This window comes from Pyrenophora tritici-repentis, chromosome 7 (genome assembly GCF_003171515.1).
Source record: "Pyrenophora tritici-repentis strain M4 chromosome 7, whole genome shotgun sequence".
Lineage (NCBI taxonomy): Eukaryota > Fungi > Ascomycota > Dothideomycetes > Pleosporales > Pleosporaceae > Pyrenophora > Pyrenophora tritici-repentis.
Window position 1 is genome coordinate 2,008,298 of NC_089396.1, and position 26,588 is coordinate 2,034,885.

The window sequence follows — 26,588 nt, forward strand, 5'->3', positions numbered from 1 at the left end:
ACAAGTTCGGAAGATAACGGAGAATAAGAGGGTGCGAGCTCAGGGACTCAGAATAAGGATACTAAAGACGTGGAGAAGAATATCAAAGTGTTCGGTCTAGATAAGAAGAGTAAAGAGATTAGTTAAGAGACTTCGTCTCTACAGTAAGCTAACACTTCTATTTACTAGTATAATGTCGATGAAAACCCCTTTACTATAATTCATTAGCTAATGTCCGTGATGAAGAGCTGTAATAACTTACCAGACTTTTTCCAAGTGTACCGCTTCTCTAAAAATAGGTTCTACTCTTTCTTAAGAAGCTTAGCTTATGTGGCTTTCTTACTGTCTTATGGGGAGTATATTGCAAAAGCGATTTCTTGAGCTGGTGCTTTGCGGAGCGGTCTGCTGTTCTAACTTTGCGTTCACGTTGAGCAATAGCACGGGTGCTACCACTTAGAGAGCTAGTGTAGGGGACAGTTAAGTTGATGGGTCGACCCTTTCGTGACTTTCTTTCTGTTTTTCATTCGTTGTTTCTTGCTTTCTTGTGGGCTTTCACATACTTACTCGTATTCTGGCATTAAAGAACAAGAAAAAAAATACCCCACCCACTCATACCAATAAAACGATATGAATATCGATGATGAACAAAGGAAAAACCCGCACACTCCATCTTACACACACACGCGCCCCATACTCCCTCTCTTACACTCCTCCCCCACCTTTCCTCCCTTGAACATCCTCGCACTCGCCTACCTCTTCTCCCCACCCAAAAACCCCGCCTCCAACGCCAACGGCGTCTTCTCCTCTCCCCTACCCTGCTGCTGTCCTTGCCCCTGCGCGGCCGACCCACCAACAGGCCTCCGCCCAATCCTCGCAAGCCAACTCTCCGCACTCTGCACCGTACCATCCACAACCGCCGTAATCTGACCCATCATATCAAGCCCCTCCTTTGCAAATGCCAACATGCGATTCGCACCGCGCACCTCATCGCCCGCCGCGTTTGCACCACCGGCGTTACGACCCGCGAGCTGCCAGCGCTGCGGCACAGAAAGGAGCTGCGTGCGAACGACGGTTTGTGCGTTCTGGGGGAGCGCGCCGCCCGTATAACGAGATACGGATTGAACGACTGATTGGAGTGTTTGCCAGATATCTGATGAGAGGGCTTTTATGCGGTCAGCGATTTGACGGACTTGCTCGTCCTTGTCGGAGGAGTCTGCGAGACCCATTTGCGCCATTGTGCCGTTGAGTTGGTTTTTTTCGTCAATGGTGCTGGTGTTGCTGGACTGGCGTTGGGAGCGCAGGACGGCTTCGTATTCTTCTAGGACGAGCTTGAGGGCGCGCATGACCGAGTCGATGTGTGTGGTTGCGCCGCGGAGGAGGCCGAGGCAAAGCTTTAGGGAGCGAAGTGAGGTTTCGGAGAGGGCGACACCGAGACCAGAAGTCGTCATGATGAGCTGGGTAGACCAGTTGACGCGGCGGTCTTGTGGCGTGTTGGACTGTTGCTCTGGGGCTTTACGAGATGTGATGTCACCAGATCTGACTGCCTCCTCATAGTTTGGCGATCGCTGGTCATCGTATGCAGGAAGCGATTCAGAGTAGGACGACTGGGAGCCGCCTCTTGTTCGTGACGCTGCGGCAAGCGCATCATCCACGTCCATGGCATCGTCCGCTGGGCTAGCGATTCTTTGCCTCTTGCTTCTTGAGCTGTCGCCGTCTCCTTGCTCGAGATCGCTAGGTCGTCGGTGTCCTTCGCCGAGATATCGCCGCAGGCTCTTCTCCATGCCTGTCCTCCTACCTACAGACGATACAGTATTGACCATGGGTGATCCGATGTTACGCTCAATGAGCTCTGCGCCGTACTGGACCAGACGTGGGGTGTAGCCCTTGGTGGTGTTGTAAGCAGATATGGAGCCATTGATGGAGCTTCCAAGCCACGGGTGATTCGATGTGATGAGCGAGAGAAGCGGTTCCGGTGGTTCGGTGGTAGGTTCACGAGCAGATAGTGTGAGCGATCGCGCCGTTGGGGAGCGCACAAAGTCTACCACTAAGCGTTAGTATACATGCAAAGACGTGTGAAACTGCACCCAAAACAACGTACCTGGATTCCCAAGCCCGCTCAGCGCCTCGGCCGCTAGCCTAACGTCCGGGTCGTCCATACTGACGCTCGTCTCCCGCCTGCTCATACTGTCATCTTGGATGCTGCGTACGCTAGCCGTGTCCATGGGGCTCCCTATATCATCGCGCGGTAGGCTTTCTGGCGCCCTCGGGAACGTGGCGCTGTTTGGTGCTGGTAGTAGACCCCATTGTGACGCGTCCAGCTGCGACCGTGGGCTATATTCTACCGAGTTGTGCGGTGTGTGTCGTGGCTTGGTCTCGGGCAGATGCAACGACTTGATACCCGGCAGCGGACCATGGTCCGGATGATGGCTCGGTATATGCGTCGGAACTGACGGTAGGTTTAGGGACTCAGGCTCGTGTTGGGTATAAGCAGGCGGCGGGGGACGTTGTAGTGGCCGTTCTTGCTCCATTGTGTTCCTCGAGACGACGAGCGTGACATGGGCAATCAAAAGCGACTACCCCACGTTTCCTGTATGCGCAAACCACGTCCAAGTTGTGCGTGCGCGCCTCGTCGGGTTTGTCGTCTTGCGCTTTGCTAACTCCGCCAAAGCCGTCGCAATTCTCAATGATGGGCGCGGAGGGAGCGCTCGAAAGAGTAGCGCGCTCCGGTCAAGCGTAACCGGACGTCGTAGAACCGAATCGGGATGCGATGATGTCTTTCAGGAGACGCCAGCTTCACTAACTGCGAAGCATGGTAACACGGCTGTGAAAGCGGGATGGGGAACGGAATCGTCGGCTATCGCATGGTCGATCGACACAGGCAAGATTTGAGAGGATCAAGGCCGAACAGCAAATTGGGGGTCACCACAAAGCCATGATTCTCACATGTCAGTCTTATCACATGTCACAGGCGCTCCACCCAATGAACTCCACACATGCTTCTTGGCATGCATCAATGCGATTCCGAGCAACGTGGAACCGGTAGCCCGTTATACCTGCTGCTGGCACTGTTATTGATAATATACACGTCTGCCACATGTACATTGCTCAGTTTCTTCCTGTTAGGCGTGCATTGCTGTGTCCGCCTCGGTATCTCCATCATAGTGCGTCAGCCTGAAGAATGCCGCCGGCAGTGTGATTCACCGGCCTGACTGATCTTACCAATTACGGCATCTCGTCTCCTGGATCTTTTGCACGTGGAAAGTTAGTCGGCCTTCCCCACAATAAGCCTTGCAGCGCCGGTAGCTGAGAGTGGCAAAACAGAGTGCCGGAACTAACAAGCGGTACATAGACAACACACGACACGTGAAGATGACGACGACTTGATGATTATGCATTACATGTCATTCCTCTACTTGGTACATCAGCCGAACAGCCCATGCCAAAGCCCAATACCAACACCGTAGATTGTCGTAAAGCAGACCGACCAACCATGCTCTTACGTGCTTTTATCGTAACGGGGGATGACTAAAGTGTCCATCCCCAAACATAGCAATTACAAGAAGTACAAAATTTGTCGCCCACCTGGGTCTATCGTAGCAGAACGAAGTGCTAGGAGCCTGGCCATGCGGGAGCTCCTGTTGTCTGATTGTGTTCCGTGTTGCTCGCTACACAGATTCGTGAGATGATGCTTGAGACATTTGTGCATCATCCAATGCCTCAAATAGCTCAATCGACCCCCCTGCACCGCGCCTCTCCAAGTGAACCCGTCTACGCCTTGCGACTGCGGGTCGCCCGTCCGTTGGGAGTACCATTGGGCGAGGCTCCTGTAGCAACACCGTTAGCGGCTCCACCACGAGTGATGGAAAGACGCCTGCGGGCTTCACCAACAGTCGGCACCTTCTCATCCTTCATCTCCACCAACGCGCTGGTAGCCCTGCGACGGCCCTTGGGCACCGGCTTCTTGTACGTGGCGAAGTAGAATGCGAGGAAGAGGAATAGGTACGACGTGATGATGCAGATACCCGAAATGGCCGCGAATTCCTCGCCAGCGCACTCGCCCATGTTGGGCATGTGTGGCCAGTAGGTGCTAGTGAAGTAGGTCCACGAGGCGAAGTAGATGAAGCCTGGAATCTGTTAGCCCCTGGAAACCACAGAAAAGAATGAAGAAACCTACCGAGGTCGAGGACGAACTGGGTGATCTGGCCAACGGTGATGTACTTCTTCCACCAGATGCGGATGCCTCGCGCGCTCTGGAAGTAATACCAGTACATGACAACGTGAACAGCCAGGTTCAGGGTGATGACGGGCCATGAGACGGGAGTGTGTCCAATGAGCTGGGTGTAGCAGAGGAGAGCGGTCGCGCCATGGTGGTAGGTGTGGAGGAAGGCTGACGCTGTTAGCTACGCAAATTGTAGGCCGAGTAGGTGCACATACTCAAGGGCTTCTTCTTCAAAAACAGGAAGCACGTGTCGATCAGCTCGAGGAACTTGGTGAGGTAGTTGAGCTGCTTGGATTAGCTCAGATCAAGATGACACGGGGCGTTGGACATACGTAGTAGAGAATGACAAGCTTATCCGTCCAGCCACCCTGGTGGTCGCAAATGGCGAAGAAAAGACCTTTCCGCGCAACCGTGGGGATCAATTGCTCCGCGAAGAGCAGCAGGAGAGTCCCGCTAATGGCCGTGAGGTAAAAGTTGTGCACCTTGAAGAAAAAGTTGAGCTTGAACGGCTCACGGTTGCGCATAAGCTCCCGGCCCCCGAAGATTACAATGTAGTATGTGATGAGCGTAATAACACAGACTTTGAATGTCGAAAGCGGCGTCTCCCCTTGTACGAAGCGGAAATCCTGCGGCTTGTACCCTACGATGGGCTCAAACACCTTCTCGAAGATGGGCCATAATGCCAGACCGAAGGGACGGTCGAGTGTTGGCGGGCCAATTTCCAGCCAATCCGTTCCACCCATTGTGTGTGATGTCGACTCTGAGTTTTGCGGACGTTGTGTTGTTGTCGTGTATGTGGGTTCGAGAGGTGGCCCTGGATCTGACAGGCTACGTAAACAAGTGGGGACGAAGAGATGGCAGCCGCGACCGGGAAAAGGCGAAGCACAAAGGAATGAAGAGAAGATGTGAAGAAGTAAATCTCTCACCGGGCTGGGGAGGGAAACTGGTGCAGCGCGCAGAGAAGGTTATGAAGGGCCGGCGATGAATTTCTGGCCGCGCCGGAAAGGAGGTCGGAAATGACTGCTGGGTACTGGGGTCTTCCGCCATTCCCGCAGGGCTAACGCGCCCGCTGCCCGTCCCAAATTTCCATACACCCCGTCCCGAGGCGAATGCATGTCTCGCTATTGGCCGTGCGACTACATTATCGCATAGTTGTCTTTCCCCCTTTGCCTAGAACTAAGGTTGCTAGTAGTCGGTTACCTTTTTTGCCAAGTGCACCCAGCAGGTGGTTCCCGGGCACCACGCCATGCAGACCTCAAAACCCAAGTGTGATTGTTGGTACCTACGCATGCCAAACGTGTCCCTCGCAGCACCGATGACATGTGCACATCGTTATAGTTTAGGCGGGCCAAAAATTCTTACTCCGCCCTGACTCGACTGTGGGAGACTCCTATAAAGGAAAAGCGATGCAGTCATTCGGAAGGCTTGGCTATCCGGACGCCGAGCGAGCATCTGCTGAATCGCTTCAGGGGGTAAGAGTGACAACAAAACAATAACAACAACTTCACAACAAGCAAGTGAGCCGGCTAAGCAAACATCACATTCGGAAACACTGGGTGAAACGTTTCATGCTATGAGCATTACTACCGTGATAGCCAATGGCGTATCTCGAGAAAAGATTGAGAGACCTTGTAGTGAGCACGTAGAGTATTGCATCATCGATACTTGCACACCATGTTCCGATGATCATCAATCCACGATGGTAACATCGGCTTTCACTCTGTGATTGCGAGGATGCCCCTTCCAAGCAGCCTACACCGTACTCCCGTCCAATACCATCATGGCAGGGAACCTTGGCCAGACTAACCAGCCAAAATAAGCAATCCAATGCAACCCTCGCAGTTTACTCTACTTGACGTTTGTTTTGTTTTACATCTCACCAAGACTAGTTACCGCCGTCAGCAACTTTATATGCATCCCCCTCTCCCTCACACGCAGCATTACATCAAGTTGAAAATTTCTTTACATTCGGTGTCTATAAGTCGGGAGAAAAACCATATTCCATAATCCTCCACACCCTTACAAGACTCAAGAAGAATTATCACCCTGAACACCACTTGTGAAAAGTCCGTCTTGTTTTGGAGCCAGAAAAAAATTCCGCGACCGCTTTGATGCCAGCGTAAACCAACCACACAATATCGCAACTACAATCCATCCTCAAAAGCGCTACAGGTGGACCAGACAACAAGAAGACGAGAAAAGAGCTACACCACAAGCTTTACGAGCTAACAACCCTGGTAATGGTACCCCCAGAATTCGCCCTAGCACGTCCAGTGGGCGCTCGCGACGAGACGGCGTGGCCAGAAGAAGAGTTGGGGCGACTGTTGCTACGCGGTCGACCAGCCGTGCGACGAGCACTGGATGACACGTGGTGCTCCCCTTGCGAAGAGTGGTGTCGGCGCTGCAAAGACGCAAGCACAAAGACGTCAGATCCACCTGAATTGAAGTGCAAGTCTTGAACAACAAGGAAAAAACCCTAGGAATCTAGGAATAGAATTAAGAGTACATCGATTCGGCCACAGAGAAAGCTCATCCCGAGTTCTAGGGACTTAAGAATCAACGTACCGAGGTTTGGCTGCCTTGACGCTCATATTCCTTCGGCCGCCTGTCTCTCGGTGCCGTCTCGTCTTGCAGATGGAGATTCTCCAATCGTCCTTGACTCAGTGGATCCGAGTCGTCCAAGCGCATCGCGGACTTATCCGCCGTCCCATTTGACCGTGATTCGGCAAGCTTAGTAAGTCGATCCCAGCGATCTTGTCGACTTTGCTGCCTTTGCGTTGCGTTGTTCTGCGACTCCGCATAATCATGCGAACAGTCGTCGAAGAGCTGTGGGTTCACTTCCATGAAAAGCTTCATGGCGTTGTAAACCATACCATGAATTGTGCTACACGTCGTGTCAGTCTGTCAATCTAGCAACAGACTGCTGTTACTAACCGGTTCCAATGACCCTTTGAGTTTTCGTAAAGTGGTGCAAACATAATCGGCAGGATGACTTCAACATTATCGCTGACAAGATTGCAGAAGTATTCGTTGTTCCAGAAGTAAAGCGCTCTCTCGGCGACCTGGAAGTGGGGGCTGGCGACCGACTTTGCTAATTGATTGAAGAGCGGCTCTTGCACCTTGGCGAATTCGGCGGGGTCCATAACCTCGAATATGTCTTCGACTTCGTTGAGGAACATAACCTCTTTGGTGCTGTTGACTTTTGGCCAATATCGGAGAAGACCCAAAACAACCTGAACATGTAAGCCTAGCCTATTGGATCTGGCGTATGTCCCTACCTCTTCTGTCAACGCTGCATCTTTTTCCAAGAATTGGACGATGCAGTACGCCAACTGTGGATGATACATGCTCAGACTCTTGACTTTGTGCAGCGGGATGAGCACCCTAGTGAGGAAGAGCTTGTGCTCCTCCTTCAATGGCAGAGCGAAACCGTTGATGATGGAACCAAGAATTTCGAGCAATTCAGCGATGCCGTTGAAGCGCTCCGTTTCGTATATGAATTGAAAGAAGACGTTGTTGATGGAACGACGAATGTACGAACGAAGGTTGAGGAATTTGCCATATATGCGATGCAGCGTAGTTTTGAGGAAATCGCGTTCTCGGGGATCTTCAGAATCGAATAGCTCGAGTAACTGGGAGTGTTAGCGAAGTGCGCCATGACGACAGATGTTAGTGGCCTACGTTGAGCACGAAGCTGTGGTCTATGTATGCCTTGGCAATGTTTGTGTTGAAATCCTGACTCTCAATGAAACGAAGGAAGAACTCGTAGACGACCTGAATGTGCGGCCACGCTACCTCCAAGACGGGCTCGTCTTCCTCGGGATCAAAGGCCTCGCCTTGGGGGTTCATAGGGGGAGGAATGGGACGGAAGAGGTTCTTGGCGAACATCTCGACTACACGCGGGTACATCTTCTCGGTGATGACCTGGCGGTTGTTGGCGACATAGTCGAGCAGCTCGTGCAGGGCCAGGCGCTTGATCTCCTTGGACTTCATGTCACCACTAGCATCGTTGAAATCGAAGATGATGTTGCACTGGTCAATCTTTTGCATGAAGAGCTCCTCGCGTTTATTGGGGGGCACTTCGTGAAAACCGGGCAGCTTCTCCAACTCGCGCTGGCGCTGGTCTGAGATGTCGAAGCGCGACGAATGCTGGCGTTTCGGCGTTCGAATGCCCTCGATAGCGTCCTTGGGCGTTGCTTGAAGACGGTCGAATATGCCCGACTTCTGGCCCGCCTTGGGAGGCGCAAGGTCACTCGGCATCGTTTCGGCGGCACCAGGAGGGGGAACGTGCTGTGGAAACAAATTAGTCTACTAACACGACGTGGTGTGCGAGATCGAACGTAAGAGTACTTACGGGAGCGCTTGGGCTGATGACAACGCTGGGTGCCAGTGGCTGCCCGAGCCTAGAAGGCGTGCCTGGACCTGAAGCGCCAGCGTTGCCAACACTGCCAGGGCTCAGAACACCCTGGCCGGCAAACGACTGAGAGCCGCCTGCGAGAGAACCCGATGACGGCTGCGAGTTGTGCTGCAGCGACCCAATGTTGCCTGAAGCACCATCGGCGGCCGACTGGCTCTTGCTGCGCGCATCGGTGAGCTGCGTCTGCGACGAGGAAGGCGTGGCCTGAGCCGAGCCAGAGGGCGAGTTGGATGCTCCGAGTGAGGGCGAGGCCGTCCCGGAGGTCGAGTCTTTCTTCTTAGATGACTTGCTGTCCTTGTCCTTGCTCCGCGAGAGCTGTTCGGACTAGATATGTTAGTCTCCGCGCATAGAGAGGGGTAAGAGGTACATGTTCCGCAGGGGTCCAAGAAGAGACGGGGACTTACGACCCTTTGCCTGAAGCCCTTCATGACTGTCGACATGCGCCCACGGCCAAGGTAAGCGCTACGCTGGTGGTGTAGGGACGGGCGTCCGAATTCGAGCCTGGCCTCGGGGGGCGTCTATGAACAAATCGCAAGCCAGCAGCGCCAATGGAGAAGAGCGAAGAGGCGCACACACGATAAAGTGAGGACGGGCGAGCGTAGGGCTCAGATCGACATGGAGGAGAGACGCGTAAGGTAATGGGGAGTGGCTAGTGTCGCCGTCTAGAACTGGTGCACAGGGAGTCGGTGGAGGGAGGAGCTCGCGAGAAGGGGGGTCAGACGGCAGCTGGCGCCCTAACAACCGTGTGGTGACGTATTGGCGCTCTGACTGAGGGAACGGCGGAGGCTGGAGAGCTGGACAGATGAGTTCGATCAGGTCGTCAACTGACAACTCAGGGCTGCTGCCAGACAGACAGCGTCGAGTGATTCGCGCTAGCCGTCCCGTAGCGAGGCCGTGCGTTTGGACCCAAGCCCCGCCGCACCCGTCACGACATCATAAGTACAGCGGACATGCGACAGTGAGAGAGAGGGGGGGAGTAAGAGGTTAGATGCGCATAAACGGTTCCAGAGCGTATACGAGAGCGCGCAATTACTGTGACCTGGTCTACCTAGCTACATGTATGCTTTTACGCAGACCCGTGACCCGGCCCTAGTGCTGTAGAGGAGGCTGCGACGGACCCTCGCATCCCTACCAGGGTCTGCATCTCCATCCGGACTACTCTCCTTTACCTATACGGAAGGGGGTATATAAAACCCTGGGATCACAAAAACACGAGCCTGGCAGCTATTGGGGTGGTAGCGAGCTGTCATACGTGCGTCTTGGACTGTCTGGGTGCAACACCAGTCGACATTGAAAATCTCTACCTTGAAAATCTCCATCTTGGTAGTCACTGTGAAACCATACCAACATGACCAGTGAAAACACTGCTGCTGCAACTCAGCATGCACCGTGGCTACCCGTTCCGTCACGTGCCATATCCGTAGTCGAGCACCCGGCAGTCATCAAGAACATAGACAAGGGCATTACCTCTCTAGGCGGGCCAGTTAAACTGAGCAAGGTCAGAAAGACACATTTTCTGTCGACCATATTTTCACTGACACGCGGCAGGGTCTGCGCTCAAAACTGGAAACCACGACCAACGCAGAGGGTGATGACGAACTCAAAAAACTCATATCCGTGTCCCTACGACCAGATGACCCCTTTGCCAAGCGTCTACTGTCGACGCCAGTGAGGACCAACAACCTGCTTCTCAAAGTAACAGTGCCCAAGCGAACGGGCCGCAAACGAAAGCGCGGGTCGTCAGGTCCCTTCCTCACCGAAGACGAGGTCGGAAGTCGCGGCAGTCAGCCCTACGTCGATGCATCAACCATCTACAGGATCCTCCAAGACAATGCGTCGACATATAAGGTCGCTCTTGCCGGTGTAGTCGACGAGGCGCATCGGTTCCGAAGTAAGCTATACCAAGTTGAATGTATCTATTCGCTGACAAAATGTCTAGATATGCCTGATATGCAATATAATGCCTCCCACAACAATACTATGGTTGCTCTGCGCGATCATGTCCTGCCCAATCGATGTAAGACCAGTCCAGCTATATTCGATCGTCTTCTGACACTGCCCTAGACCAACTGTTGAAAAGCTTTGATGTCAATACAGAAGCTGGTGCAGACCTCAACAAAAGCGTTGGCCCATCACCAGAGTTTCTGCAGATGCCGATTGCATTCAACTATCGGTAAGCTCTCCACTACAATATCCTGAGATATTCTGACCCAAGACAGGTTCCAACAAAACGCCAACGTCAAGTACACTGACACAGGTGTGGTCAACATACAAAGAAGCTTGGCCTACAACGCATACACCATCATCAAGCCCACCGATGAGCACGTGCCGACTGGACCCCGACTTGGCCTTCCTGCAGAAAGTAATCTTACGCCATATATGCAGGCCTTGATTGCAAACATTAGAGCTCTACTCCTCCACAGGCCTATCGTGACCCGGCAGCTCCTGTACAACAAGCTCGGATGGGACAAGCGAACCAAACTCAGGCAGGCAGCTATATATTGTGGATTCTTCTTCGAGAGTGGACCGTGGCGGGAGGCTCTTGTGCGTTGGGGAGTTGATCCCCGCAAGGATCCAGAATACCGCAGATACCAAACGGTATCGTTCCAGTCATATGTCAAATCAGGCATCTCGAAGCACCGTATAGCCTTCGATCAGCATGTCATAAAGCTAGCCAAAATGTCTCCGGAAGAACTAGAGACTGAACATACCTTTGATGGTGTTAATGTCTCCCAAACTGGTAACCTCTTTCAATTCTGCGATATTACAGACCCTCTCATCGCAAAAATTCTGGCCACAAACGACATACGCACGACCTGCGCACCAACCTTTCAAGGATGGTACCATGCCGGAACATGGGCTAAAGCGACGGTGATCTTGAAGGACAAGATGAACACGATTGTCGGGGGTGAAAAGCCGGATGATAGCATATACCAACGTATCATGGAATGGCCCGAGTTATGGGACGACAAGGAAATGGCAGCTGCATACAGAGCAGAGATCGACAATCGTCAAGTCCATCATGAGAAGCGGAGGGAGCACCAGGTAATGCACAACGTGCGCTGTGCAGCCAAAAACCCACGATACGCGTTTGAGCAAATGGAAGCGCTTAAAGAACGGGAGGGAGATGTTGGTGAGGAGCAGGAAGCGGAAGATGTCGACGTTCCAGAAGACATGACAGAAGAACCTGTATCGGAAGATGTACTAAACGCAGATACCGAGCCAGAGCAAGAAGACGAGGACGAGGACGAGCGAGAAGGCGAGGAAGAAGATGGCGACGATGAGTTACAGGGCGACGAACATTACAATGATATGTATGGAAGCGATGAGGTTGACGAGGATGATGACGAGGATAGCCCTCTGATGTCTCTTCGAGCAGCATCAGAGGGCCCAGTTCCATTCGGGGGCTACTACAGGGTATAGAAATGCAAGGTAATACCCGTTTGGCTTTGGTGTCGGAGATGCATGCTATCGTCGAATCCGCATTGTCATCATCTTTGCGGCATGACCTACTCGTGAAGAATTAGGCAGGTAGTCCGACATGGAGATTCTCTTCAAGAACCGTCAAAGACAGACTCCAAGTACACTGAGACATTGAATGTAGTCTCATAAAAAGACAATTGACACGATCAATTCAATGTCAAAATATATGCTGTGGTGTAGTGACTATGGCATCAGTCCCAGAAGCATGCGCGGTCCCACTTTTCCGTGCTTGGCTTTGAGCGCAACCCGGATCGCCTGAGCTTTCGTTTTCATAACCTCACGGGAAATCGACCCACCGACACAACCACCACCTACCACACATCGCCGGCTACGCACGCCCAGTAGTCCTTCTCTCTCCTTCCATAGCCATCCGCCAGCTAATTGAACCGCATCATGTCCTTCGTGCGCGCCGCGTCCAAGGTCAGCCGAGTGGGCGTGCGAGCCCCGGTTTGCCGAGCAACACCCGTTGCACTGAACGCTTCGCGCGCTTTCTCGCAGTCGGTTGCCCTCAAGAGCGACGCGCATGCCGAAGAAACATTTGAGGAATTTACCGCCAGGTACGAGGAATCCAAAGAGGGGCTCTAGCGTCGGGTGGAGATGGAGGGACCTAAGGACGACGGGCAGCCATTGAGCCCGATGGAGCATACCAAGAGCTGCAGCACTGACAATTATTTCTTGATTGCAGATATGAGAAGGAGTTTGAGAAGGTTAACGACGTCTTCGAGCTTCAGGTATGTTTGTTGTGCCCACCGTGGCCCGCACCGGGATTACCCGATATGGATTGGGCGAGCTGGTGGGCTGTTATGAAGACGTGCAATGGCTAACCATTCGTAGCGAAACCTAAACAACTGCTTCGCCTACGATCTTGTCCCCTCACCCGCCGTCATCACTGCCGCGCTCCGTGCTGCCAGGCGTGTCAACGACTTCCCCTCGGCTGTTCGGGTCTTTGAGGGTACGTGACTCACTCTACCCCACTAGACGCATGCAAATGTCTTTCGCAAAGTCGAGATATATGGTAGGACTTGGGAAAATGCTGTGTCTACGGTCAATGCGTAAAAAAGGGTTGGTCGCTAACATACGTCACAGGTATCAAATTCAAGGTTGAGAACAAGGGTCAATACGCAGAGTACCTCCAGGAGCTCGAGCCGATACGCGAGGAGCTCGGCATTCCGCTCAAGGAGGCTTTGTACCCTGATGAGAAGTAGAGTGGTCCGTGGTGGCTAGTTGGCTATCCTATATTTCCCACGCTGATATGGAATACCATGGGGCGCCCCAATGTAAATGTCAACGTTTCAACTTTTTATCTAGACGGAAGGCTGGAAGCAGACGAGGCCTGTACGACCAAGTGATGTTTTCTGCGACATGTTTTGTGTGGAGCGGGTGAGCGATTGGGTGATAGAGTAAGGACAGGTTCCAAATTTAGGTAAAACAATGTTTGAATCGTGTCCGCAGATTGCTTGCCATGTTGCAGTAGGATGTGATGGTGAACTAATTTATCTATTGAGTGCAGTTGACGGCCATATCAGAGGCTAGGGTTGTCGTTTTCATTTCGGTTTCAACTAATTTCAAATTGGGGGAAATGTTCCATCTGGTGCACCCAAAGGTATTGCGCTGGATATGAAGTAGTAGTTTGGTTGTGGTGGAGTCAATGCCAAATAAACAACCTTGGAACTGACATGTTCACTACCCTGAGAGGCACAAGTATTGCCAAGTTATTGATTAGTGGGGTGGACAGCTGGATTCGATAGGTTTCACAGAATATGACAGAATCGTGTTCTCAGACTCTAAGCCGCATTCTTTGTAGAAAGTGTGATATGACTCCCATGAAGTCCGCTGTAGACTCACACCAACAATCATGCACAGAGACGGAGATTGGCAAACACCGACGCGCCAAGACAAGCACGGAGGCAGGAGTCAACCAATCAGTCCTCAGCAGGCGACGGAACTTGCCGGCACAGGGTAAATGGCATGCCCGCCCAATCTACCGTACGAGTGTTCGTTAGTTGCAGAGCTCACTCAAGTCGCGAACCTCTACGAGCCAGCACCTGCTGGACGCGCCTTCGGCCCCACCACCACTCCTCGCTTTACCATAACGATTGTAATGACAGCCCAGGCCTAAAAGCCTACACACTCCTTTTCACATTTTAATATTCCATCCTGCAGCGACTTGCCGACGGTACACTTCACCACCAGCCTGTCTCCGAAGCCAATGCGCCTGCCTTCTCACACATCGGTCGCGCGACGCACTGGATAGCCGCGCCACTTTACGTCGCAGCCTACGAGGGCTTTGAAGAGGCCGAGAAGCTGCTTGCAGCTGCTCCATATATCGCCATGGCGACTCACAACTTCGAGGCTATGGCCTCCAAGCTGGATGACCCAAACTCTGGTACGAACACGCCATGCACACGACGGTTGATGGCGCATAGTCGCGCATACTGTACGGTGGAAATATAGGCTGACTGGAGCAGATCTCAGGGCAAAGGGCACCCAAGCGATAGAAATAAGGGACAACATCGAGAGCTACTGTCAAGGGCAGCAGTACGGCGCATTCTTGAACCACCTCGTCCCCGTTTTCCTGAGGATATTAGATGGTAACCCTGTCTTCATATCCACGTCGCCGGAACAGGTGAGAAGATTGTTTGCGACACCTATATAGCATTCTGACTCAGAAACAGCGAATACGGAACTGCGTTCTCGAAATCCTGCACCGCCTCCCGATGAACCCGACTGAAGCCATCGAACCGCATGCCGCCAAGATCGTGGACAAGCTCATGAGTTTAGTGAAGCTGGAGAACGAGGACAATGCGGTGCTATGCATGAAGACCATCATGGACTTCCAGCGCCATCAGACAAAGGCGCTGGCGGATCGGGTGCAACCCTTTTTGGATCTCATTCAGGAGATGTTCGAGACCATGGAACAGGCCGTACACGACACCTTCGATAGCAACACACCTGCCACAGCCTCGCAGGGCGTTCCCTCGACCCCGAATAACCACCAATTCTCCCAGTCGCCACGCCCGAGCTCGCCAGCAACCGCTCTCACATCCGGCTCATCAAGCGACATTGGGTCAGAACACCAGCAGACACGCATGCTCTTGAAGGGAATGCAATCGTTCAAAGTCCTTGCAGAATGTCCCATTATCGTGGTATCACTGTTCCAGGCATATAGGAATTGCGTGAACAAGAACGTGAAACTTTTCGTTCCGCTGATTAAGAACGTACTCTTGCTCCAAGCAAAACCACAAGAGAAGGCACACGAGGAGGCAAAGGCTCAGGGCAAGATCTTCACTGGAGTCAGCAAGGAGATACGCAATCGTGCAGCGTTTGGCGACTTCATCACAGCTCAAGTCAAAACTATGAGCTTTCTGGCTTATTTACTAAGGGTTTACTCTAGTCAGCTGAATGACTTCCTCCCAACTTTACCAGACATCGTCGTTCGACTCCTCAAGGACTGCCCCCGAGAGAAATCCGGCGCACGGAAAGAACTGTTGGTGGCGATAAGACACATCATCAATTTCAATTTCCGGAAAATGTTCCTGAGCAAGATCGATGAACTACTGGACGAGAGGACACTGATTGGCGACGGCCTCACTGTGTACGAGACGATGCGACCGCTTGCATATAGCATGCTTGCTGACCTGATTCACCACCTACGAGACTCGCTATCGAAAGAGCAAATCCGGCGAACGGTGGAGGTGTATACGAAGAATCTGCACGACTCGTTTCCTGGGACTAGCTTTCAGACCATGAGCGCAAAGCTATTGCTAAATATGGCTGAGTGTATCGCGAAGCTAGAGCCCAAGGAAGATGCTCGATATTTCTTGATCATGATTCTGAACGCCATTGGCGACAAGTTCTCCGCGATGAACCGCCAATATCGCAACGCTGTGAAACTCTCGGCGCAATATAGTCAGCCATCTATCGATGCAGTAGACGAGAACCACATGGCCGTCCAAGACAACCCTCCGGACTGGGACGAGATTGATATTTTCAACGCAACACCCATAAAAACATCGAATCCAAGAGATCGGAGCTCTGACCCGATTGCAGACAACAAGTTCTTGTTCAAGAACCTGCTCCACGGACTCAAGAATCTTTTCTACCAGCTACGTGCATGTAATCCGGCCAAGATTAAAGAAGAGATCGACCCTACCAACGCATCTGCGAACTGGCACGAGGTGTCATTTGGCTACAATGCAGAAGAGGTCGAAGTTCTTATCAAGCTCTTCCGCGAAGGTGCCAGAGTGTTTCGCTATTACGGCACAGACAAGACCCCGGAAACCCAAGGCTTGTCACCAGGAGACTTCATGGGTAACCAGCACATGATGTCAAGCGGCAAGGAGGAGAAGGATTTACTGGAGACGTTTGCGACTGTTTTCCATCACATTGACCCGGCTACGTTCCACGAAGTGTTTTCATCCGAGATACCCCATTTGTACGATATGATGTTCGATCACCCGGCGTTACTCCACGTTCCACAGTTTCTTCTCGCTTCCGAGGCCACGTCGCCCAGCTTTTCCGGCATGTTGCTCCAGTTCCTAATGGATCGAATCGAGGAGGTGGGCACAGCAGATGTGAAGAAGTCTTCAATCCTGCTTCGACTTTTCAAGCTCTCATTCATGGCTGTTACGCTCTTCTCGGCGCAGAATGAGCAGGTCCTCTTACCACACGTCAAAACGATCATCACCAAGTCAATACAGCTATCAACGACAGCAGAGGAGCCGATGAACTATTTCCTACTGCTTAGATCACTGTTTCGCAGCATAGGTGGCGGTCGCTTCGAGCACTTGTACAAGGAGATTCTTCCACTCCTGGAAATGTTGCTAGACGTTCTGAACAATCTCCTGCTGACGGCACGCAAGCCTGCGGAACGAGATTTGTTCGTCGAACTCTCTCTCACAGTACCAGCACGACTTAGCAATCTTCTGCCACATCTCAGCTATCTGATGAGGCCGTTGGTCGTAGCCTTACGAGCCGGGTCTGATCTCGTTGGTCAAGGCCTTCGTACCCTTGAGCTCTGCGTTGATAACCTCACCGCGGACTATCTGGACCCGATAATGGCACCTGTCATCGATGAGCTGATGGCTGCGTTGTGGGAACATCTCAAACCAAACCCATACAGCCATTTCCATGCTCATACCACAATGCGCATATTGGGCAAGCTTGGCGGCCGCAACCGGAAGTTCATTACAGGTCCACCTGAGCTGAATTTCAAGCCATACTCTGACGACCAATCATCCATCGATATTCGATTGATTGGATCTACCAAGGACCGCGCCTTCCCTGCAGCGATAGGCATTGATACTGCCATCGCCAAACTCCACGAAATCCCAAAGACACCGGCAGCGAAAAAGTCGGATACTTTCCACAAGCAACAGGCTCTTCGTCTCATCACAGCGCACACGAAGCTGCTGGTCGGCTTCGACAGCTTGCCGGAGGATTTTGCTCAGCTCGTGCGACTACAGGCAAATGATCTATGTACGAAGAAGATTGATGCTGGATACGACATACTCACAGCCTCTGAACGCGAAAAGTCAATTACCAAAAAGAGCGTGGAACAGGACAACCTCAAGAAGCTGATAAAGGCGTGCATCTTTGCTGTCTCCATACCTGAGCTCAAGGTAGATGCTGAGGCTCTGGTGAGCAATCTAGCAAAACATTTTACCCTGCTAGAACTCGGGACGCAGTTCGCCACGGTGAAGCATAAGACCAAGCCGTTTGACGTCCATTCCGGTGAAGGCCCTGTCGTAATCGAGAGCGACGTCATTTCCGAAGCTATCGGAGAGTCTTTGGCTTCAGAGCACGGTGCCGTACGCGATGCTGCTGAGCAAGCCATCCTGACTATGCGAGACGCTACAAAAGCAATCTTCGGAAACGACAGTTCACTCGACAAGTTCCAGTTTTTCAACGAGCTTTCCAGCACCTTTTGCCACAACTGCCACGCCGATGATTGGTTCATGAAGTCTGGAGGTACGCGTGGTATCGAGATCATGATTAAGCAATTGGGTCTTCCTCTGTCGTGGTTAATCCCCCGCCACTTTGAACTCGTCCGAGCTCTCAACTTCGTTATGAAGGACATGCCTATCGATCTCGACTCAAAGACGCGCATACAGGCCGAGGGACTCATTCAGGATCTTATTCGTCGCTGTCACAAGAAAACGGCGAAAGAAGATTTTGACAGGGGCTTTGACAAGGGCAACAACTTTACGCTGAAGCTCTGCCAGCAGCTTGTGGGTGATCTCTCGCACATGAACAAGAGTGTACGAGAAGCGACCCAAAAGGCTTTTCAAGTATTGTCAGAAGTCACGGAGCTGAGTGTCAGCGACCTTATCACACCCGTGAAAGATAGGCTTATTCTGCCAATCTGGACGAAGCCACTACGAGCGCTACCCTTCAGCATCCAGATCGCTTACATTGACGCCATTACTTTCTGTCTAAAACTCAAGAATGGCATTCTCGAGTTCAACGAGCAGCTGACTAGGCTGTTGATGGAGTCTCTTGCGTTGGCGGATGCTGAGGACGAGCATCTGGCAAGTAAGCCTACAGAACAGCGAAACGCGGACCACATCGTCAGTCTACGAGTAGCATGTATCCGTCTTCTGTCCACTGCCCAGAGCTTTCCCGAGTTCAGTACTACACCGCCAAACCAGACTTTCCTCCGCATTATCGCCGTCTTCTTCAAATGCCTTTACTCAAAGTCGCCGGAAGTTATCGAAGCAGCCAACATTGGATTGTCAGGTGTCATCTCCGCGACAAACAAGTTGCCCAAAGATGTTTTGCAAAGCGGTCTTCGGCCTATTCTGGTCAACCTTCAGGACCCACGGAAGCTCTCCGTGGAAAACCTTGATGGTCTTGCGCGCTTATTGAAGCTACTTACGAATTACTTCAAGGTAGAGATCGGAACTCGCTTACTTGACCATCTCAAGAGCATCGCGGACCAGAACAGTCTCCAGAAGATCTCGTTCACCATGATCGAGCAGAACCCCAAGATGAAGATCGTGACAGGCATTTTCAACATCTTCCACCTGTTGCCTGCAGCAGCAGCCACCTTCCTCAAGCAGATCATCGAAAAGGTTATTGAGCTGGAGACTGCACTAAGGAGAACGCACTACAGCCCATTCAGAGAACCGCTGATCAAGTACCTCTGCATGTATCCCAAGGAAGCCTGGGAGTACTTCGCGCCCAACCTGAAGGACCAAACACAAGGACGCTTCTTCGCCCAGCTACTCGAGAACCCTGCCAGCGAGGTACTTCGCAAGCAGGTAATGGAAGACGTCCCTGGCTTTTTGAGCGCCATCAACCCTGAGGGTACCGACAAGGAGAAGTGCCAAGCGCAGCTCAACGGCATCCACATCGCGTATGCATTGAGTCAGTCTGAGGAGACGAGCAAATGGCTTGTATCTAATGATTCGTTGCGAAAGGGTCTCTTTGATGTGGCACGTTCTTTGGAGAAGAAACTCAGGGTCAACAGCCTTGAAGCGGAGCTGCGCCTGGCGACCGAGCAGGCTGGTGATCAGATCATGATCATCTTCACGACGTATCTCAAGCACGAGCCGAGCAGCTTAGACTTCTTCTTCGAAGTTGTTGATGCTGTCACATCTGAAGAGATGAAGGCTTCACCACGATTGTTCGACTTCATATACGATGAGATCATATCGAGTGAGTCTGTGGAATACTGGAAGACGATCGTGAACAAGTGCATTGACTTGTACACGTCTCGCAATTCTTCGCAGAAGACCAAGACGTTCATATTCCGGTACATTGTCAACCCCATCTTCGCCATGGATGTGAAGCGCAACTGGGATAGCTTGTTTGATCAGAAGTCCAAGGGTACCAAATTCATGGATAAGGCCATGACTGAGGCTATCCATAGCCGGCTTTGGAAGCCCCAGTCGACCCTGGAACTTTCGGAGGATACCGCTCAACTTGGTGTTGACCACTCGCGGATGGAGCTTCTTCAACTCACTACACTCCTCCTCAAGCATTACCCCGGCATGATCCAGGAAGCACGCAAGGATGTCATCAAGTTTGCTTGGAACTACATCAAGCTCGAAGACATCATCAACAAGTACGCAGCATACGTACTCATTGCCTTCTTCATCGCCGCCTTCGATACGCCCGTCAAGATTGCCGTCCAAGTCTACCAGGCTCTCCTCAAAGCGCACCAGAACGAAGGTCGTTCGTTGGTGATGCAAGCTCTTGAACTCATGGCCCCAGTCCTGAAGAAGCGAATGCCACCTGTGCCTGGCGCCGACTCCAAGATGCCTCGCTGGATCCAGTACCCGCGTAAGATTCTCTCTGAAGAGAGTTCTAATCTGCAACAATTGATGAGCATCTTCCAATTTGTGGTTCGACATCCCGACCTTTTCTATGAAGGCAGAGAGCATCTTTCCCCCATCATCATTACAGCGCTATCTAAGATTGCGACACCTCCCAACCCGTCGGCCGATGCGAAGAAGCTTGCTTTGAACTTGATAAGTCTGATTAGGACTTGGGAGGAGCGCACGGCAAGTGAAAGCGCTGGTTCAACTGACCGTCCGTCAGATTCTCCTCAAGCTGTCAAGAGACGCGCGGACGGATCAGTGGTGGCTCCAAGGGGCGGCTTTGTTGCAGTAGCTGGTATCCGGATGATGTTGGTTAAGTACCTCATCCAGTTCATTGCGTACCTGCCTGAGCGCTATCCGGTTGCCTCACCAAAGCCCAAGGATGCCACCGCACTAGCTAGCAACGCACCGCAGCCTGCTGAGATCTGTAGGAAGGCCGTGCAGCTCCTGCATGATCTGCTTTCGCCACGACTTTGGAATGACTTGGATCTTGATCTCATGCTTACGAAGAAGATTGAGGAGATTCTCTTGACGGAGATGAAGCCGGACGACAAGGTCGAGGCTTTCAGCACCCGCATGATCAACACTCTCCAAATTGTCAAGGTCATCGTTAACGTCAAACCAGACGATTGGGTACTGCAGCGTATTCCCCAGTTCCAAAAGATCCTGGAAAAGCCAATCCGGTCCGAGAACCCGGATGTGCAGGCCAGTCTCCATGCGACTGATCAGTCAGAAGATGGTGCTATGAAGCTTAAGCCCATTCTCAAGCGTCTACTGGAGGTCATGCCGGAGCCTGTTACCGACGACGAAGGCAACATTGAAGAATCGCCATCTACTGAGTTTGTCAGCTTCCTCGGCACTATCGCCACGGAGGCACTCGGCAGCAGCTCGTACGTGAGCGCCATTAACATCTTGTGGACACTGTGCCAAAAGCGACCCGAGGAGATTGATCAACATATCCCGCAGGTCATGAAGGCTTTCCAGGGCAAGATAGCGAAAGATCATCTTCCCATCAACGGTGTTCCGGGCCAGCCCGTACCACCCAACATGCGGCCAGAGGGAGCAAACCCACCTAGCGATCCTCGCGAAATTGAGATCCAAGTTGACTTGGTACTCAAGACTGTCGACATTCTCGCTGCTAGGATGAACGAGCTTGGCGAAAATCGACGGCCATACCTCAGCGTTCTTGCCTCTCTTGTTGAGCGATCGCAGACCAACTCTGTGTGTATGAAGGTCCTAGATCTCGTGGAGGAATGGATCTTCCACTCCACCGAGCCTGTGCCGACCCTCAAGGAAAAGACAGCGGTTCTTAGCAAGATGCTGCTTTTCGAACATCGTGCCGACACCTCGCTGTTGACCCGTTTCTTGGACCTCGTCATTCGCATCTATGAGGACCCGAAGATCACTAGAAGCGAGCTCACAGTACGCATGGAGCATGCTTTCTTGATTGGTACGCGGGCTCAGGATGTGGAGATGAGGAATCGCTACATGGCCATTTTTGACAAGAGCTTGAGCCGTACGGCGGCTAGTCGCCTGAGCTACGTTCTGGCCTCCCAGAATTGGGACACACTCTCCGACAGCTATTGGCTGAGCCAGGTCATTCACCTGATGTTTGGCTCCGTTGAGATGAACACGCCAGCGCAGCTCCATGCCGAGGACTTCCGTCTCATCCAGCCTACAACCTTGTTCGGCTCTTTCAGCAGGGATTCTAGGATTCCTGATGTCATGGTTGATGATGAGTTGGAGAAGTTCATCAACGGGCATCGACGCTTCTGCAACCAGCTAGCTGATGTCAAGATCAAGGACATCTTCGAACCGCTTGGACATCTACAACACACCGATAGCAACCTCGCGCACGACATATGGGTTGCTTTCTTCCCCTTGGCCTGGACCGCCCTCACCAAGGATGATCAAAGCGATCTTGAGAAGGGCATGGCAGCATTGCTCACCAAGGACTACCACTCTCGCCAACTCGACAAGCGTCCGAACTGCGTCGCGACCATGCTTGATGCCATTGTCCATTCTCGCCCACGTGTCAAGTTCCCGCCTCACATTATGAAGTACTTGGCACAGACGTACAATGCCTGGTACACTGCTGCTGTGTATATGGAAGACTCGGCCATTTCACCAGTTGTCGATGTGGAGAAGCTCCGTGAGAGCAACCTGGATGCACTGCTGGAGATTTACAATGGATTGCAGGAAGACGATCTTTTCTATGGGACATGGCGTCGACGCTGTCAGTTCATCGAGAGCAATGCCGCGTTATCATATGAGCAATGTGGTATCTGGGACAAGGCCCAGCAGATGTATGAGGCTGCGCAAATCAAGGCCCGCACGTCTGTACTCCCCTTTAGTACTGGAGAGTATATGCTGTGGGAGGATCACTGGGTCATCTGCGCGCAAAAGCTGCAGCAGTGGGAGATACTGAGCGACTTCGCCAAGCACGAAAACTTCAACGATCTCTATTTGGAGTCTACGTGGCGGGTCTTTGATGCCTGGCAGAACACTGAAACCCGCGAGCAGCTCGAAGCGACGATCAAAGCTGTTAGCGACGCACCGACGCCGCGACGAGTCTTTTTCCAGACATTCATGTCACTCCTCAAACTACACAACAAGCAAGAGTTGCAACCGGAATTTCATCGCTTATGTGATGAATCTATCCAGTTGTCGATTCGCAAGTGGCACCAGCTACCGCGACGCATCACGCAGGCACACATCCCACTTTTGCAGCACTTCCAGCAGCTAGTCGAGTTGCATGACGCCAGTGTCATCTGCCAAAGTCTTGCTCAGACCAACTCGGGCAACCTTGACGTCAAATCTCAAGAGCTTAAACTGCTTCTCAGCACTTGGCGGGACCGACTACCGAACTTCTGGGATGACATCAACGCATGGCAAGATCTCGTCACTTGGCGTCAACACATCTTCCAACTGATCAACGGCGTCTATCTTAATCTGTTGCCACCGAACCAGAACAATGCCAGTGGCAACTCGTTCGCATACCGAGGTTACCACGAGACTGCATGGATCATTAATCGTTTTGCACACGTAGCACGCAAACATAACCTTCCGGATGTGTGCATCAATCAGCTTGGGCGTATCTACACTCTCCCTAACATTGAGATTCAAGAAGCGTTCCTGAAGTTGCGCGAACAGGCCAAATGCCACTACCAGATCAAGGCTGATCTCAACAGCGGCCTAGATGTCATCAACAACACCAACCTCAACTACTTCGGACCGGGTCAAAAGGCAGAGTTCTATACTCTCAAGGGCATGTTCTTGGCGAAACTGGGACAAAAGAATGAGGCTGGCGAGGCCTTTGGAACGGCATTGTACTTTGATATCAAGTTGCCCAAGGCGTGGGCAGAGTGGGGACGTTACAACGACATGTTGTTCAAAGAGGAGCCACACAACCTGGAAAGGGCTGAAGCGGCGCTCAGCTGCTACTTGGAAGCTGCTAGCCAGTTCAAGAATGCCAAGTCAAGGAAGCTGCTTGGACGTGTATTATGGCTGCTCAGCTTGGACAACCCTGAGCGAAAGTTGGCAGAGAAGTTTGAGGAGTTCAAGGGGGATACGCCGGCATGGTATTGGATTACTTACATCCCGCAGTTGCTTAACAGTCTCTCGCGACAGGAAGCGCCTATCGCGCGATCCATCCTCGGCAAGCTTGCGAAGACCTACCCACAGGCACTGTACTGCCATCTCCGGACGACGCGCGAGGACATGGCTGTGCTCAAGAAGACACATGAACAGAAGGAGGCCAAGGAGAAGGCGGCAAAGGCGAAACAACAACAACCGGCCCAAGGCTCACCGGCAACAAAGCAGGGTTCACCAGAGGTTCGGCCTAACTCAAGCGCTGGAAGTCGACCAACAACCGCGGGAGCTGACAACAAAGCTGCTGCGAATGTCAATGGTGCCGTCAAGGCAGAGGGTGCACCGCAAGGAAGCCCTGCCCCTAACGGCGCACCTGCTCCCGCCGATCCGCCAGCGCCCAAGAAGCCCTGGGATCATGTGGAGGAGATCAGCGCCATTCTCAAGACGGCATTCCCTCTCCTGGCTCTATCCATGGAGACAATGCTCGACCAAATCCAGAAGAACTTCAAGTGCCCTCCAGACGAAGATGCTTATAGGCTTATCGTGGCCTTACTCAATGATGGTCTGTCTTATGTGGGCCGTCAACCTAACCTGTATGCCCGCGAGATCAAGCTGCCAGCATCCACCGAAGCGAATATCACACGTTTCGCTGAGTCTGTCCTGCCTCCGCATATCCGCAAAGCATTCGAAAAGGACTTTGTTACCCACAAGCCGACCATGTACGAGTACATCCAGAAGTTGCGCGTATGGCGAAATCGGTTTGAGGAGAGGCTTGATCGTAGGAAGCTCAGTGTTCCGCTTGAGCAGTACACGCACCAACTCAGCGAGTTCCGTTTCCTCAAGTTTGATGACGTCGAAGTGCCCGGCCAGTATCTACAACATCGCGACAAGAACTCGGACTTTGTGCGCATTGAGCGCTTCCTTCCCGACGTTGAGCTGGTGCGCGGTGTCGGCATTTGTCACCGTCGTCTCAAGATCCGTGGTCATGACGGAAGCATCCACCCTTTCGCTATCCAGTTTCCCGCTGCTCGAAGCTCGAGACGTGAAGAGCGCATCTTGCAACTGTTCAGAATCTTTAACGGTATTCTCGCCAAGCGCAAGGAGAGCCGGAGGAGGAATTTGCAGTTCCATCTTCCACTCATCGTTCCCATCACGCCTAGTGTGCGCATGGTACAAGATGATTCGTCGTACATCAACATGCAAGGTATCTACGAGGACTACTGCCGTAAGAACGGCATCAACAAGGATGAACCTGTACTCTTCACCATCGAGAAATTACGAGCGCTGCAGCCTGTAAGTTCAATCCCCAGTTTTTGCATATCACCAGCCACTAACCCAAGCCTACAGAAGAGCACCGAGCACGCGAACAGCATCAAACTCGAGACCTTCGCCGCCGTGCAAGAGAAATACGTGCCTCCAACAGTCGTCCAAGACTACTTCCGCGCCACCTTCCCCGCCTTCGACGACTTTTGGCTCTTCCGCCGCACATTCAGTTACCAACTCGCCGCCCTCACCTTCATGACCTACGTCATGCACATGAACACGCGCTACCCACAAAAGATGACCGTCTCGCGTTCGAGCGGTCGCATCTGGGGCTCCGAACTGATCCCTAGCATGGCGGTCGGAAAACCCCAACTCCATAACTCGGAGCCTGTTCCCTTCCGCCTGACCCCCAACCTGCAAACCATCATGGGACCCCTGAACCTCGAGGGTATCTTTGCGCCCGGTGTCATGACCGTCGCTCGTTGTCTAATTGAACCCGAGGGCGAGCTCGAAATGCAACTTAGTATCTTCATGCGCGATGAGATGAATCATTGGTTCACTAGTCAGCACAAGGCTAGTCAGCTTACGCCTGATGTCCTCCGCGAGAGCGTCCAGCAGAATAGCGACTTGGTGGTTAAGCGCGCTAGCGCTATTGGTAGTTTGCCCACTGGAGCTAACCTCCCTGCGAATCAGACGGTCGTTGATCTCGTGGCAGTGGCTGTGCATCCGGCGAAGCTGGCGCAGTGTGATCCTCTCTGGATGGGCTACTTGTGAGCCTTTCGTTGTTCTGGGTTTGGCGTAGGGTGTTTGCCTGAAGGAAAAAAAGAAAAAGGGGTTTTTCTCAATGATCAGATCGGAGTTATTAGGGCTTTCTTGGATTGGATTTTTTTTCTAGTCGGACTTTCTGTTTGGCTTTCGAGGGGGGAGTCGTTTACAGCATATTTTTCTGCGTTTGGAGTTTAGTATGGGGGGTTTCGGAAGTAGTATTTTTCTAGTTGGTTTGTACAAAAGGGCGTTATTAGGTGATTTGGTGCGATGCGGATGGATGGTGTGGCAGTCTGCCTTACCTGCCTACCAGATCAGCTCCAAAAATCAAACGTAGATATCAGAGATTTTCTCCAGACCGTTGGTTCGTCCCTTGCACGCGTGGTGGCTAGATGTAATCTACCTAAAACAGCCAGCGACGGCCTGCCTCCCTCACCATCTCTTTGCCGCCCGCTCCTTTCCTCTCTCTCTCCATACCCCGCACGCCCCCCAGAGACCACAAACTCGAAGACACGCACAAGATCACGCGGAAACATGAAACGCGGCT

General features: G+C 52.3%; 6 protein-coding genes across 6 annotated transcripts; 3 read left to right on the forward strand and 3 right to left on the reverse strand.

Moving 5' to 3' along the window:
• Positions 1 to 728: 728 nt before the first annotated feature.
• On the reverse strand, positions 729 to 2,507 carry PtrM4_131750 (clock-controlled protein 8; the record flags this gene model as incomplete). The annotated part of the gene is made up of 2 exons (XM_001941187.1): positions 729 to 2,017; positions 2,078 to 2,507. The coding sequence occupies 2 exons, from the start codon at positions 2,505 to 2,507 to the stop codon at positions 729 to 731; spliced, it is 1,719 nt and encodes a 572-aa protein (XP_001941222.1).
• Positions 2,508 to 3,747: 1,240 nt separating this feature from the next.
• On the reverse strand, positions 3,748 to 4,941 carry PtrM4_131760 (ELO multi-domain protein; the record flags this gene model as incomplete). Its single annotated transcript, XM_001941188.2, has 4 exons — positions 3,748 to 4,103; positions 4,154 to 4,366; positions 4,414 to 4,483; positions 4,531 to 4,941. The coding sequence occupies 4 exons, from the start codon at positions 4,939 to 4,941 to the stop codon at positions 3,748 to 3,750; spliced, it is 1,050 nt and encodes a 349-aa protein (XP_001941223.1).
• Positions 4,942 to 6,416: 1,475 nt separating this feature from the next.
• On the reverse strand, positions 6,417 to 9,043 carry PtrM4_131770 (serine-threonine protein phosphatase 2A; the record flags this gene model as incomplete). The annotated part of the gene is made up of 7 exons (XM_066109046.1): positions 6,417 to 6,599; positions 6,764 to 7,082; positions 7,133 to 7,431; positions 7,477 to 7,830; positions 7,880 to 8,488; positions 8,553 to 8,939; positions 9,020 to 9,043. The coding sequence occupies 7 exons, from the start codon at positions 9,041 to 9,043 to the stop codon at positions 6,417 to 6,419; spliced, it is 2,175 nt and encodes a 724-aa protein (XP_065961038.1).
• A 920-nt stretch (positions 9,044 to 9,963) lies between these two features.
• PtrM4_131780 (transcription factor tfiiic complex a box associated subunit sfc1) lies at positions 9,964 to 12,038 on the forward strand (the record flags this gene model as incomplete). Its single annotated transcript, XM_066109047.1, has 6 exons — positions 9,964 to 10,113; positions 10,164 to 10,506; positions 10,555 to 10,632; positions 10,680 to 10,788; positions 10,835 to 11,816; positions 11,907 to 12,038. 6 exons carry the CDS (start codon positions 9,964 to 9,966, stop codon positions 12,036 to 12,038), a joined length of 1,794 nt encoding a protein of 597 aa, XP_065961039.1.
• A 453-nt stretch (positions 12,039 to 12,491) lies between these two features.
• PtrM4_131790 (cytochrome c oxidase subunit VI) lies at positions 12,492 to 13,303 on the forward strand (the record flags this gene model as incomplete). Its single annotated transcript, XM_001941191.2, has 4 exons — positions 12,492 to 12,655; positions 12,784 to 12,829; positions 12,933 to 13,050; positions 13,185 to 13,303. 4 exons carry the CDS (start codon positions 12,492 to 12,494, stop codon positions 13,301 to 13,303), a joined length of 447 nt encoding a protein of 148 aa, XP_001941226.1.
• A 1,126-nt stretch (positions 13,304 to 14,429) lies between these two features.
• PtrM4_131800 (TEL1, Phosphatidylinositol kinase and protein kinase PI-3 kinase family) lies at positions 14,430 to 26,050 on the forward strand (the record flags this gene model as incomplete). Its single annotated transcript, XM_066109048.1, has 5 exons — positions 14,430 to 14,484; positions 14,567 to 14,724; positions 14,774 to 24,003; positions 24,040 to 25,306; positions 25,361 to 26,050. The coding sequence occupies 5 exons, from the start codon at positions 14,430 to 14,432 to the stop codon at positions 26,048 to 26,050; spliced, it is 11,400 nt and encodes a 3,799-aa protein (XP_065961040.1).
• Between the last annotated feature and the right edge of the window lie 538 nt (positions 26,051 to 26,588).